Below are 15,113 nucleotides of genomic sequence, written 5' to 3' on the forward strand. Positions count from 1 at the left end.
TCTTTCCTATCTTCGAAACCTGACAAGATAATATAGAACGCTCGGTTCTCTTGTATTGGTTCTGGATTACACCTTTTCAATTCTACTCGGGGTCCTGGTACCTGTTCTTACTACAATATTCCCTCTCATCGATATCTCTTTTCTCACATCAACCATCAATCAGCTTCAATCGCAGATACGGTGTACTACTTCCCGTCAAATCAGTCATAGCTACAAGTAACAATATCAATCGTTGTCAAGGTTATTCATACAACGCATCAAGCAGAAGTCATCATTTCAAAAGGTATTGATCTGGAAGTCTTGTGGAAATAGTAGAAACTAGATAGACTAGAAAAGTTGATTAGAACGATAATCTGAACTTGCACAGCGGAAGTGTATAGCAAATATATCGATACATCTTGTGAGTAAGTATGGGGAAATCAGAAACTTTCAGACCCACAATTTAGCTTGGATCGCTTCTATCGATGACGCTTATTTAGTTGTGAATGTTGTGTATAATAATGTCTCACTCATAATATTTTGCTCTCTACTAGTCGTTTCCATCTCCGTTATCATTTCATCATCTTCATGATTGAATACGGTTATATACGCCTCTGAATCCATTAAATCAAAAATATCGTGTGAACAAAGCTGTGTTCATTTGACGAAAGATCCTCAATCACCAGCATTATCTTGACTACCATCAACTCCCCCTTTTTGCACGGTCCAGCAATCACGGTTCTTTGTATAAATTTGGAAACTCGCTTTTCTTCCGTTTCCTTTCCGTTCATAACCTTCTGTCAATTGTATGCTCAGCACCATCATCAAAAAGAAGGGTATCCAACTGCCAACCGAAGTCGAGAATCATTGATACAACTCACTTGAAAAGGTACCCTGTCGTTCAGGTCGAACGTATTAAGGGGAATCAAATCAAAGGACTCTGCGTCTAAAACAAGAAGAAATCCTGGATAAGAGGTCATTTTTGATGTTCTAGCTTCACCACAATTGTCAAGAACCCTTCGCTCACATAATTAGCAAACAACCTTAACTCTAGATACAGTGCTCTTTGATCGACCCTGTTGTACCTGGTTCTTCGTCCAAATACCCGTTCGTTGAAGCTTGCTCCCATAGCTGCACGATCCTTCATATACTGCACATCGAAAATTTCAGCTACGTCCGATATACACCTCTTTTAGCTAGCATCTTACACTCATATCTTCCGACCGTTCATTTCTCTATCACTCCTTCAAAACACTAACAACAAACGATCCTCAAGTCTTGAAGTCATATTCGATCCTGGTTGATCACAGCTATCTCAACTATACCAAAGATATCAATTTCAAGACATAAGACAAGATGGACGCTGGACTCGCTCATCTTGTCAGTTGGAGCGAGCCAACGAAGGGTCATGTCCCTCCTCCTCTCACCGTGAGTCGAGCTACCTATTTGTATTAAGCAAACCGACTTACGTTTCTCGCTACTGCTTAGGGACCATCTATCACCATCTCTCCCCTTCCTGATCCTCACCCACCTACAGTCTTCCTTTTCGGTGGTAAATCAGTGAGGACCCGTCGCCTGACATCGGAGATGTGGGCGATGAATCTGCAGACTAAATTATGGGAAAGGGTGGACGCAGGAGAAGGACCTGGACCAAGGTATTTTCACTCTATGGATATCTGTAAGTATCATCACAAGCAAGTATAATCGAATGAGCTAACGAAATGGATAATAGGGGAAGACAAACTTGTTTGTTTTGGTGGAATGTCAGATTCCGATCCAATGTCTGTTCATAACGATATATGGTTTTTTGATTGTTCTTCAAGACGATGGTTACCCCAGCCCCATCCCTCTTCTGGCGTGATTGGGTTGGGCATCTCATCACCCTCAACATCGACTTCTGCTCTTCCATCAGCTTCACATCAAGATCCTTCACTCATACCCTCAGCGAGATACGCACATCTTAGTTCCATCTCGAGAGGTAAATTAGTGATTTCCGGAGGTCAATATTCCGATAATTCCTGGATTTATGAGATCAACGTATATGATCTAAAGAAGCAAATTTGGGAATCAAAGACTATTCAGCCTGAATCGGGAGGTTTACATTCTAAAGGTGCCTATAGAAGTGTGGCTACAAGCTCAAGACAAAGAGTTGTCATTCCTCGTGGCGGAGCAGAACTCAAGTCAACTACTACGCATAGCTATTCTATAGATGAGGAAGGTGAAGGTGGAGGTGAGTACCATGCCATATAGTAATTGAAGCCATGCTGACTATCTGCTTAATATTTCAGATATTTGGTGTTATTCCAATTACGATTTTGCCAAAGTTCGACGAGAACTTGATGTCATTTCGCCTGATACCTCCATGCCTCCAGTACCTTCAGTCAAACATGTCTCTCCACCTGCTTTCAACCTTCGAGATGATTCTGATGCTATGCGTGGTCAACATCAGCCACCAGGTTTACGTTTCCCTACTGGAGGGATTGTCGGTAACCACTTCATATTATGTGGTCTATATCTCGCTTCATCATCTGCCGCTTTCTCAATCTGGGCTCTCAACCTCGATACGATGACTTGGAAACACCTGGAACCTGCTGTACTTTCAGCTGGTAGTTGGAATCGAGCAGTTGTATGGCCTGAAATGGCTAAAATACTTGTTTTCGGTAACAACGAGCTGGACTTAGCTTCAGATTACAGTCGTCGAGCAGTCAACCTCGATCATATGGCTGTAATCTCTCTCGAAGCGTTTGGAATATATCAACCACCTAAACTTGAAATACCTGCTAAAATACAACAAGCAGGATTAACAATGTTAGATGAGAAATTAGCTTCTGATTTCGACGTAATCTGTGATGATGGTCGAAGAGTTAAATGTTCTAGACAAATCCTTACTGAAAGATGGTCTTGGTTCGCTGAACAAGAACAAGCACTGGCTTCGAGATCAGCCGAAGTTATAGCTGCTGCACCTGTAATTGATATCAACGATACTCTTCTTGGATCTTTCACCCCTGCTCGACTGGCTCCTACAAATCTTACCATACCTGAACCTTTCCCAGTTTGCGTAGCACTCGTGCAATACTTCTACACTCTTTGCCTTTCAACTGCTTTACAAAATCGTGCGCCAGTTCTTTCAGCTCTTCTATTCCTCGCCAAACAATACAATATACCTCGACTCAATAAACTCGTTATACATGCCTTACATGAAAGATTAGAACCTAGTATAGCCGTTGGGATATATGAAATAGCTACTTTGGCTGGAGAACAATGCCTTCAGGTTAGAGCATTGAATATGATCCATGTAAGTCTTGTCATCATCCTGATGTAACAGTAAACTGACGACGGACCGTTATAGATGGCCAAGAACGCTGCTGCACGATCCCAACGACAAGGTCCCGCTGGCTCGCAACAATCTGATACTGGCAGCTCTGTCAGTCAATCTCACGCCAACCCAAGCGGTACATACAACTCCCCTCAAGAATCGTCAAACCCTCCTACCGGCTCAAGAGGTCCTTCTGTGGATGACACACCTCATCGAAGAGCTCGGGCTGACTCACTCACCGTTCCTACCGACATTATTCACGCTCTTCCTCTCACTAATTCTGAAGAGGTGGAGCCAACCTTTAATCCCAATGATAATCATCAACAAGTCAACGATCTCTTGGCTGCACTAGATGTCAACTCTACTGTCGCTCGAAAGTTTTCGTCTAATTCTTCTCTCAAGGGCAAGCCTGTCCGAAGTCCACCAAATTATCCTGTACCCCCACCTCCTGTACGAAATCCTCTTAGAATACCTATGCCTTCCGTCAATACCACTTGTTTCCGACTGTCACCTGGACCATCCACACCTGATTCCTCTCATCCTTCAGGAGCTTCCCATCGACCTTCAAGTCCAACCAATTCGGATGTTACATCAAATTTCCCATCTACACCTGCCGAATCTTTGCGGGAATCATGGATTATACCTAATCGAGATTTCACACCTACAATGATGGATAGCCGTTCGAGTTCTGGATCAGGTTTACCATCTTTACCTGAAGGTTACGAGTCACTTCAACTACGGAAGAAACAATCACTACAAACTAAACATAGGGAAGCTTTAGTTGATCCACAAGCTGATGGTAAAAAGTTGAATGCAGCTACTTTGGAAGCCGCTGGACTGATCTCACCAGTCACACCACCACCTGCATCCTTGTCAGCTCAACAAGCTAAAGTTATCGAAGCTATGAATTCTCATCATTCTGTTGCATCTTATTATTTCGAAGCATCAGCTTCACCGTCTAACTTATCAAGAGCAACTTCATCCGCGTCAGGAAATTCATCAATCCCGCCAAGACAAAAATATTTCTCCGGTATAACCGATAGTTCTTCGTCAACCGGTCAATCCATTAGAGACATCAGATTAGGATCATCATCTCATGGACACGGACATAGTCATATGGACTTTTCAGATTCCACTTCTTTGATGAGGACTGATACAACTGGCGTATCAACTTATGATGCTATGTCTATAAGTTCAGGTTCAACTGGTACAAGTAGTAAAAAAGCTGCTAAAGCTGAATTGAAAGCGTAAGTCAATCATTCCAAACCTTTTTCTCGTGCAATGCTCAATAAAGACTCAAGCTGATTTTCATTGGTAATAGTATCAGAGCAGCAGAAAAGGATGCTAAGAAAGCTGAAGCTCAAGCACGATTTGAAGCTTTAAGAGCACAACAAGCTAAAAAAATGGCAATTTCAAGAGCTGAATCACAAAGACAACAAGAAATCAAAGCAAATCAAAAACAAGAATCCATGACTATAAAAGAAACTCAACAAAAAGAAAAGGACAAACCGAAATCGAAATGGGGTAAATTCGGCAAAAATTTCACAGAGGCTGTTTTGTTTCCTGCTGGAGGTGCAAATTCTACAATGATATGATAGAGGAATTGCAATTTAGATCGAAATTTGACGAAAGTAAAAAAGAGAGAAAATTAAACGGTAAATGACAGAATAAACAATAGATTATGAAAGGTTCAAATACAAGATTGGTTAGAAAGTAAAATACATAATGGACGGACGGCACGGACGGACGGAAATTTGTGGGCATACTCATAGCGTTGTACAATATAGACATGCAAACGAAATATAACGACAAATGTTGATGAGATGGTTAAATTCTCTAATGACGTTCTAGTAATTTTTTATATTTCTCGGATTTAGGTTTGTTTGAAGAGTTGAGAAGACAATTCATAAATCTGTATCACCATAACGCATCCATACAATATTCCACTGTCAAAACCTATATCCATCATTCTTTATATGAATTCTCCATCATGTAGCATAATCAAATACGATCAATAAAGCTATAGCGCCAACCAATAAAGGATAAAAAGCATTTTCTAAATTTGATATACTTGATATGGTTGCTCCAGGGGGAATCACCGTTTGTGGTGGAGCTACATACCGGCGAAGATGATCAGTAACAGTTCACTTAACTATAGTATGACATCTTTGCCACAAACGGTGCAAACGGCACTTACCTGTGACGGGAATAGGTTGAACAGGAATATGTTGAGGTTGACCTAGTGATTGCGCTTGATATTGACCTGATGATCCAACATGTTGAGATTGAATATTTATATCACCACCATTACCTACTGTATTTTGTGCATAAGCGAATATGTTAGGTAAATATTGACAATTCCAAGGTTGCCAAGGTGTACATCGTCCATGTCCGTAATGATGGAAATGATAGTTTGGACAAGTTGAATATCGATTGTTATAGTATGGTATGACTTCATGTAAGTATGTCAACTCTATTTCAGAAGCCATAACATGACCTATGATTCAAATAACGAGACAACTTACCGCTTTGTTGGACGGGTACACCACCACCCCCACCACTACCACGAGCATTATTCACTTGAATTTGTAATCCTGGTCTTTGATATCGTACGGTACGTTCTCGTCGTGATTGACCTGATTGATAATAGACTAAACAATCATGTATGTGGATAAGTCAGACATCATCAGACATGATTAAATGCGGTGCAATTGACTTGACCAAATTGAGTGAAACTTACTAGGTTGCTGTGGCCTTAAGACTTGACCATTGTTCGAATTTGAGTACCAACTCCATCCACCACCTCCATTAGGAGTAGCGAAACCACCTTGACCACCCATCTGATTATTTGGTGGTACATTGATATATGCTCGTCCAGGTATTACATTACCACCATTCGAATTCTGGATAACTTGCTGGACCTGAATCTGAGCCTGAGGTTCTTGTGGCTGAATAACAGGTTGGACATATTGTTGTTGCTGTTGTTGACACCATGGTACATAATTACTTACTACACCAATACAACCTGGCATACCTCCAACAACATTAGAATATCCATTTAGACCGAAAGTAGGTAAAATGTTTGATGGACCAGTTAAACCTAAAGGACCTTGTAAGATGATTAAAACCAAACAACAAAATAAGAAGAATGACATCCATGCGTTTGCTGTAATGACTGGTATAGGTTGTGGTGGTGATGTTCCGCCTCCACTACCACTGCTTCCAGAACCTGATGAGGATGAGGAAGGTCTTGAAGAGGAAGAAGAACTTGACCCTGACGGTCTAGATGAAGAGGAAGATGAAGAAGAGGGTTTGGCAGCTGATGATGATGATGACGATGACATGTTTGTTGATTGTAAATTGAATGGTAAACTAATTAATGTAGAAATGAATCCTAGAATCGAACAGAGTATCAATACTATTGCCAATGGATGTAAGAGTGGTGAAGCTCCTCCTCCTTGTATGATAGGTTGTTGTTGAGGCAAATAGATAATTTGTGTTTCCGTTTGAGTGGGAGTTGGTTGTGCTTGAATAGGGTTTGGAATATATTCTGGAGGAAAAGACAGTTGGATGTGAGGTCGTTGATGTTGTTGCTGTTATTGTTGCTGAGATTGAGAAGGATGTGAGTTGGATATATGAGGTAATTGAGATTGTGGATGTGAAGTTGCGATAGTAGTAGGTTTCTGATCAAAAGTCTTGATGGTGGTAAGATTGGCTTTATCGATAGTTAGAATAGGCTTGTGACCGTTATCAGTAACAGTAGTACCGAAATTACGAGTACTGTGAGCAGTTATGGGATGTGGAATTAGGAATACTAGGATGGAAGTGAATATCAAGATCGATCTGAAAATGGATGTGCAGAATATGGAAGTGATGATTAACATTTAGTAGATATCAATTCTTGTTTTTACGTTTACTTATACCTCATTTTTGAATATTTTCCACAGGTCCTGGGAACGTTCATGTATATATCGTTTGCTTGTAAAAAGGATTCACATAAATCCACTTACCTTAAACTTGATGATCCTTTATACCTATAATTAGAAAGGAAGGGTCGCTTTGTCGCATATTAAAGTAGCAGCTGTATGAAGGATAATTATCGAAAGATGTTCCGACTTCAAACTTTTCTTAGTCAAGCATCATTTTGTGTTGTTTCAAAGAGATACCAAAGTCAGTAACACGGTCCAGAAGAATACGATAGTTATAGGTCTGGTAAATCTGCCCAACTATTTCAGCTATACGATACATTTAAATGATAATTTTGAAAATTTCTTTGTTTAACTAAATCTGAATTATAATAGTTTATCTTCCATATAGCCTATATCGATTGTCCGTTTAAATTCCTTCTTCTTCTACAGTCTATTTTTTCCTATGCATTCTGCAATGATGACTCCACCATATACCAAACACCTCTTTCAAAATCAATCTATCTATCTTAGTATTCAATAGCTTTGAAACCAAAGTAGGTGAATGTAGCATTTGGTGCAATTGGGTTATAAAGTACAAGCGATTCGTTGTTGTTGAGTTGAGGGTTTGGACCGTAAATGCTAGATAAGAAATGAGGGATGAATTTGTATTAGCGACGCTGTCCCGCTCTACAAGTAGTATTTCGAGAGCATGCCTGATTGAGCTTCAATTGTATTCTCAAAATCAAACTTACTTGTGCTCATCAATCAAGAAAGCGTACCAATAACCATCATCTGCAATGTTCATCCTATTATGGAAATGACATCAGCATCTACTACAAGTGAGCAGGCAAGGGAGGGGAAAAGAATAAAATTAGGTACCCACTCGAAGTATTGTCCAGATGAAGCAGCACCTTCATAATCGTATTGACAATCTGCTAATTGTAATGAAGCACCTTCATAAGGTGAAGTTGAAGCTTGAAGACATTTGAAATCCCCAACATTGTAATATGTTAAATGACCATAAAATGACCGTGGTGAATTTTCTCTGTATATGAATGAAGGATATTAGAATCAATGTCAAATTTTGGAGACTACCTAAATTCTAAGCGATATATCCGTGATTTTCACTTACAGACCATTGAATCCTAATCTATCAGAAGTTTGACAAACTTCAAAACCAAATAATTTGGTCGTTCTACATTCACCACAAGGTTGGATTGTACCATCTTCAGCTGAACTTAATCTTGTTTCATTGAATGATGTAGTTTGTGTTTCTGAATCAAATTTTGTTATGTTTGAATATAAGTGAATGAATCCATTGAATCCTTGATATGTGAATGGACCTATATAAGGTATTTATAACCACATCAGATTCGCTGTTACGTACTTCATTGTCAAAATCGAGACTGTGATCAGGGATAACTTACCTCCATATTGATATTGTACACAATTAAGATCGGTTGATCTCTTCTCGGTAGGTGCAGATCCGGTGGGTGCACCAAGAGCTAAAGGAAGCAAAGTTGAAGCGACAATAGCTAATTTGTTGAACATGATGAGTGCGTTGTATGCGGGCAGTTAAGTTTAATTATACGTTAGAGGGTGAATTAGCTCATGAAAAGTTCTATGACTAGTTCAAAATCTAAAAACCACCTTCTGTATATATATATTTATGAGCTACGAGGGTTTGATGAGCTGATACATCGTTTCCACTATCTCCCGAACATTGATCTGACTTGCTCGCCGAGGTGTCTCACCTATGAGCTGATTATGCATGTGACCTTGTTAATCCGCAGGCGGTGCTTAAGGGTTTCATCAAAGATGTCGGATAACGTTGAAATGAATTTATGTATCTCGTTACCACCTCCTCCACCTTCAAATATAACAATTACATCTCTGTTAGTGAAACTAGAACAGATCCGAAGGCGGTGTAGAATTCAATTTCTAAATTCGGACTTTGCGTTAATCCTGGATTGTATACGTTACTCCACTGTAAGCTGCCCTGATAATTTCGGGATCGATGGTGAAGATATATGTCAATTCATCATCGGCCAGTGCCTAACGGCGGAATGTTACCCCTATAGTCCACACTATACAGAATCGACGACATGAAAATCAGTCTTCAAAGCTATGCACGACTCACAAGCTCTCGATAATAAATATCTCTAAATGGCATGAATGCAAAATGTTCCTATCTTCATATGCAGGATTATATTCGTCTGATTGCAACTTGACCCGTATGACCTCATTTAGCCAGCTCCAACATGAATTAATCTTTGATTGATTGTGTAAAGGTGATGTTTAACTTGTTACGAGTATCAGAATATGTCTATTAATGGGATAATCCAGTCTGCATCTGTCTTGTTCTGACTGTCATGGCCAGGATCGAACTGGGATCGCCAAAAAGAATAGCAAAACCTGGAAAATGTAGATCATCTATCTCCAAGCTAAATAAATGTAATCGAAAATGATCGTTTGAGCCCCACGTTTGAACTTTCAACTCGTTTCTGGGAAACATGATTCTAGGTGATCTTACTTTGTTACAAGTGTATGTAAATTTGAACAATCTATCAAGGCTATCAAAATATCCTAATCAACCAATTAGAAAAGGAAACGCAATCAAAATGTCCCACGAGTGAGAAGATCAAATATTATAACGGACTCAGATTCAACTTTACGAACGTGCGTTCCTTACGTTTTTCATGATGAATGATCGATAGTAGAATTCCGCTTCTCACACGACCCATGTTCTTGATTTTCTGATGACACATGTGCGAAGAATCAATTTACATCAGAAGCATGTCACCATGTCGTGTGATCTATCAAAGAGGTGTAGATCACAGATGCATAAATCATCGATACTAAGGGAAAATAAGATGATGTTATTGACTGATAATCACAAATCACCACCAAATCCATTGTCTGAAAATGTTGACTATAAACACAACAATAATCACCTATTTGCCAGATTGATGAACCACCACACTATGCATGGATTTGATGCACAGGACAATACAAACCAATTTAGTCCTCCCACAAGTAGAACCAACCCGTGCGCCCAAAAAGTCAATAATAAAATTGCAAGCACAAGACCGATAAAAATAACCTTTGATCAACGCACGTTTCAACATACCGACTATCCATAAACTTTGGAAACGAGCTCGTTCTTTCAATTCATTCACTCGTGCGACCAGTCATCATAGAGAAATTTGGAACATTCGTGCATCTCAACCTTGACATTTTAGCGGATTGCGCATTTTTGGTGCCAAGTGCACTAAATTTCCAAAACGCATACGACGATTATAATCAACATAAAGAAAGCTATAGAAACCATTAAAATTTCCTTTGATATAGCTAATCATGACTCTAGTCATGGAAACAATTGACCCAGAAAAACAATTCAAACAGAATAATGATAATATAACATCAGCTCAACAATCATCAATTATAAACTATTCACATCATCAACATCGCCAAATCGCTATACGACCTTATCAGGAACTTCAACCTACTTCTTCGCAATTACCACTTTTTTTTCCAAATTCACCAACCATAACCAATAACAATAATATCATGCCACCTCCATCAACTATCCCACCTAATAGAAGAAAGAAACCAGGTCCACAACCTATAGCACCTGCACCTGCTTCTGTATCAAGTTATGGACACGGCCATGCATCATTGACATTCAAACATCTACCACAGCATGTTCAACAATCTTCTCCGTCTGCAAGCGTATCTTCTTTATCGGCTGATCAAGATGATGAGGACGATGATGATGAATATACTCCCAGGACTTTGAACAGTGCGAGCAAGAAGACTAATTCCTTGACAGTTAATTCATCCGGTTCTGGAAGTAAGTCAGCAGCTGGTACGAAACGAAAACAACCTCCAACAAATGCTCAAAACAATAATAACAGCAGTGGGAATGGAAAATCAAATAAAATGTCAAGAGAAGCATTAAGGAAAGCAAATCATTCTCTGATCGAGAGAAGAAGAAGAGAAAAGATCAATGCTGCTTTGGGTGAATTGCGAATTATGGTACCTGGTTTAGGTGAAGAGGGTGGTAAAGCAGGTGAATTCAAGTTAGAGGTGAGTAATTTTGGATAGAAGTCACATTATTCGAAAACAACAAGGACAATCCTTAATTAATTGACTTACCACATTTTCTTACGCATAGGTGTTGGAAAGAACCGTAGCTCACATGAAAGATCTAAAGAATCATATTAAACATCTTGAATCTATTATATCTAGTCATGGAATCGATATACCCTTAGTTGACGGTGTTAGCAAGGATAAAGATGAAGACGATGATGAAAATCACGATGATGAAGATTGTCAGATGAAATGCGAAAACGCTACCCATTCAACAGCAACAAGTAAACCAGTACCTTCTAGGCCAGTAAATATGACGACAACAACATCATACAGTCATCAAGGTCATAATGCAAATAATCAGTATCACACGCATAGTCGGTCGAAATCGTATACTTATTCACAAAACACCTCTTTCGGATATAAGAATTCTCAGCCTAGTACGCTATCTCCATATCCATCCCCAAAGCCAGAACATGAATCTTTAAGTGGTATAGATCCAAATGAGACAGAAACCGAAACGAATCTACCACCACCTTTGACGAAAGCTGCTTCACGTATAAATCACCAACATCATAATGTATCACGTCATTCATCACCTAATTCTATATCTACACCTTCGGTTGCTAATTTATTAGCTCAAGTAGGAGTTCTTTCACATCCCAATTCACCTACACCACCACCGCCTCAACAACCGGTATCAAGACCTGCACCACCTCCACAAAGTAATAATCCAATTTTCTTACCTTTTCCTGCACCTTCACCTACTTCACCATTCATGAATGCAGCCGCTTCATATTCTGGATCTAGTTCTTACGCAAATTCAAATTCGTCCTCAAGTAGTGGTCCAAGTACAATAAGAGATCCATATATATCTGATCCAAGTCCATTTTTAGCTCCAATAAGTGGAATGTCATTATTTGGTGGTGTATTGAATCTTGATCCTCCTCCGCCATCACCGGCAGATAGTCTAAAGATATATAATGGGAATAATATTGACAAGAAACAACATTCTCCACCTCTTTTAAGTTTGCCACCAAGTAATACAAAAGAAAAACTGAAAGATATGCCACCTGAAGAAGCAGCAAACCTGTTATTAGCATTTTCTTCGCCTGATGTAATGAGACCACAAACTCACATACCCATCATCACCACCAACACCACCACGACAACAAATCATCATGTAAATAGAAGAGAAAGAAGAATGACTCTAGATAGCGATGATTTCAAACTGGATTCTACGACACCATCAGATGGTCATTCCAGTCATGATGATTCGACAATTCATCAGAGATCAGATGAGAAATCGAGAGCCTGGGCTGATCCTGGTGAAAAGGGACTGAGGGGCAAGAGCGCCATGGATTTCCTCAAGATGACAGAAGCTCAACGATAATGGTACGAAAAGCTCATTGTACAGTACATCTCTATACTTTGATAGCCAGTTGCGGTGGCAATCTGTGGTTGGCACTGCAGCCCATGGCGTTTTGTAGACGTATATGATATTTATAGTATGAGATTTATTTCATGACCTTCTGACGGTGACAAGAGAGATCCATTCTCTGCACTGTCCATTTCCCTCATGCTGATGCCGAGGTTGCTCCTTATCGTTTTCTGCCTTCTCTCCTCATCTGAACCGCCCTTTTTAGCTTATAACCCCATATAGACTGAATATTTTTGCTATGGGGTGAGACCCACGTGGCCCTCAACGTTTAACGCGAATAGCCGGAAGATAGCAATGTTGATGTTGCGGATGCAGACAAGACTTAGAGTACTGTATAATCTTTATCTCTATCAATGATTAAGACCTCAATGTTAATCTAATTGAGCGTTAAAGCGAAACAAAATCTAAAGTAGCACGACCAAAGATATTACGAAAAGGAATCGATTATCGCAAGGAGACAGTCATGGATTCCGAAATAATTGGAAATCATCGATAACCCGATACCTTCTTCTCAAAGCTGAACAGACTTTAAGATGTCTACTCGTAATGTGAGTCCCGTAATAATGTATTAGTTCTGTCATTGGAGTGATATTGACGTATGATCTGTAGACTATATCCTCCAACCCTTCAACAGGAAGCTCGACTCCTGTTCGTCCTCATCCTTCAGCACCGTATCACCCACCAGCCGATACAGCGACGTACAGAGATTTACTATTGTTCGAAGAGAGGCTAAAAAGTAATGCAGAGATGTTAAGGAGAAGAAGGCAGAGATACAATGGTGAGCTTATTGTCTATAGCTACTTGACATAAATCAGCTCGCAATGCTTATGTTAAGTTACCAGTTTTCTTATATACGTTCATAATGGCATTGGCTTGTATGGCATATAAACTGTTCATAAGACCCCCTAAAGTGAGTTATAGTAAGCCATATTTGATGGAGAAGATCTGTGCTCCGCTTCACCAGTGCCTCCAGATACACGTTGTGATTAAGGGAGATCTTCTTAAGGCTGACAAGCAATTTGACCTTCATAGAGCAACCTTCGCATAAGAGCTTTACAAGCTACTGTAGCTGTGGTGTCCGTAACCTTGGTATTGTTCTTTGCTAGTGGAATGTACGAGGAAAAGATTAAATATGCTCATAGGTAAGTGGACTGATAGGAATGATGATAACGCTTATAGACTATGCTAATTTGATTGGACTTTATATTAGCTACATCAACCATTCCAACAAAGCGCTTCGACCGTTAAATATGCATTTGAACATGAGAAGACCCAAAACATCATTATTTTCATTTATCCCATTTTTTCGCTCTTCCACATCTTCACCTACTCCGTCAACCTCATCATCTTCATCAACCCCTACACCTCCAACGCAAAGCGGTATACCATCCAATCAACTTATCAATAAACCATTTTTAGGAGGACGTGGACAATCGTCACAATCGCAACAACAACAACAACAAAGAAAAGTATCTAATTCCACTAATGTTATGGCAACCATACCACCATCGACTAACCCTAGAGGTGAATTGATATTTTCATCTAGAGTGGATAGAAATTTTAGAGAAGGATATGAAAGATATAGAGCAGCTTTTGAAAGACGTAGAGAGGAAAAAGCAAGAGAAGAATCGAAGTTAAATATGAATTCTACAAAATGGTTATCATGGACTACGTCAACATCATCATCATCAAGTCACAATAGAACTGGAAGTAAAAGTAGAAGAAGTGATAGTCCAAGTCCTGCACCTAGTCCTCTGTTAAATACAGGATCAAACGGTAAAAATACACCTTTACAAGATATCACACCACCTTTAACGAGAAAACAAACTCCAGATCCTCCATCTTCATCGCCGTCAAATTTGTCTGTAAATTCATCAATCAACTCAAATACGATACCGAATAGAAGGAGATCACCTAGTCCAGGAGAAAGCAATTTAAGAAACAGTATAAAACCTATTTTAGATGATATCAAATTAGAAAAGCCAGGTAGGGAAAGATCAGAAAGTTATAGTTTTTTGTTGAACCAAAACCAAAATCAGAATAAAGGTAAATCGGGATAATCGATAAGACATAACGTGTTCAATAAATTACCTGGATGGATCACAACTGCAGCTTAGACGATTTGTAGAATCTGTGCCCGACTTACGAAATGATAATATGCAATTTCTCATAAACAAATCTGACAGGGGCTGATGTCCTGCCTGCAGGATCGGAATGGTTTCTGAAGCTCTTCTATGGAAGTATACTTGACTCGATTAGGACGTTTGTGATCCGACACAGTTATTAATGAGCGTTTCACGATAGGACATCGGAACGCCTTATGTCGCAACTTTTGCGAATCAATCATTAGTCATGCCCAAACATGTGAGGTTTCCAA

The 15,113-nt window shown here is 39.5% G+C and overlaps 6 protein-coding genes across 6 annotated transcripts; 3 read left to right on the forward strand and 3 right to left on the reverse strand.

The window, feature by feature from the left end:
- Positions 1 to 1,335: 1,335 nt before the first annotated feature.
- L201_007094 (uncharacterized protein) lies at positions 1,336 to 4,890 on the forward strand (the record flags this gene model as incomplete). Its single annotated transcript, XM_066222805.1, has 6 exons — positions 1,336 to 1,407; positions 1,468 to 1,657; positions 1,712 to 2,209; positions 2,268 to 3,274; positions 3,329 to 4,542; positions 4,617 to 4,890. The coding sequence occupies 6 exons, from the start codon at positions 1,336 to 1,338 to the stop codon at positions 4,888 to 4,890; spliced, it is 3,255 nt and encodes a 1,084-aa protein (XP_066078902.1).
- Positions 4,891 to 5,283: 393 nt separating this feature from the next.
- L201_007095 (uncharacterized protein) lies at positions 5,284 to 6,639 on the reverse strand (the record flags this gene model as incomplete). Its single annotated transcript, XM_066222806.1, has 4 exons — positions 5,284 to 5,408; positions 5,493 to 5,747; positions 5,821 to 5,946; positions 6,036 to 6,639. The coding sequence occupies 4 exons, from the start codon at positions 6,637 to 6,639 to the stop codon at positions 5,284 to 5,286; spliced, it is 1,110 nt and encodes a 369-aa protein (XP_066078903.1).
- A 252-nt stretch (positions 6,640 to 6,891) lies between these two features.
- L201_007096 (uncharacterized protein) lies at positions 6,892 to 7,179 on the reverse strand (the record flags this gene model as incomplete). The annotated part of the gene is made up of 1 exon (XM_066222807.1): positions 6,892 to 7,179. One exon carries the CDS (start codon positions 7,177 to 7,179, stop codon positions 6,892 to 6,894), a length of 288 nt encoding a protein of 95 aa, XP_066078904.1.
- Positions 7,180 to 7,730: 551 nt separating this feature from the next.
- Positions 7,731 to 8,754, reverse strand: L201_007097 (uncharacterized protein; the record flags this gene model as incomplete). The annotated part of the gene is made up of 5 exons (XM_066222808.1): positions 7,731 to 7,842; positions 7,956 to 8,009; positions 8,087 to 8,248; positions 8,336 to 8,546; positions 8,631 to 8,754. 5 exons carry the CDS (start codon positions 8,752 to 8,754, stop codon positions 7,731 to 7,733), a joined length of 663 nt encoding a protein of 220 aa, XP_066078905.1.
- Positions 8,755 to 10,773: 2,019 nt separating this feature from the next.
- On the forward strand, positions 10,774 to 12,688 carry L201_007098 (uncharacterized protein; the record flags this gene model as incomplete). Its single annotated transcript, XM_066222809.1, has 2 exons — positions 10,774 to 11,292; positions 11,381 to 12,688. 2 exons carry the CDS (start codon positions 10,774 to 10,776, stop codon positions 12,686 to 12,688), a joined length of 1,827 nt encoding a protein of 608 aa, XP_066078906.1.
- Positions 12,689 to 13,269: 581 nt separating this feature from the next.
- On the forward strand, positions 13,270 to 14,796 carry L201_007099 (uncharacterized protein; the record flags this gene model as incomplete). Its single annotated transcript, XM_066222810.1, has 5 exons — positions 13,270 to 13,284; positions 13,346 to 13,514; positions 13,579 to 13,646; positions 13,769 to 13,878; positions 13,947 to 14,796. 5 exons carry the CDS (start codon positions 13,270 to 13,272, stop codon positions 14,794 to 14,796), a joined length of 1,212 nt encoding a protein of 403 aa, XP_066078907.1.
- Between the last annotated feature and the right edge of the window lie 317 nt (positions 14,797 to 15,113).

The sequence above is a fragment of the Kwoniella dendrophila genome, chromosome 10 (assembly GCF_036810415.1).
Source record: "Kwoniella dendrophila CBS 6074 chromosome 10, complete sequence".
NCBI classification, from domain to species: domain Eukaryota; kingdom Fungi; phylum Basidiomycota; class Tremellomycetes; order Tremellales; family Cryptococcaceae; genus Kwoniella; species Kwoniella dendrophila.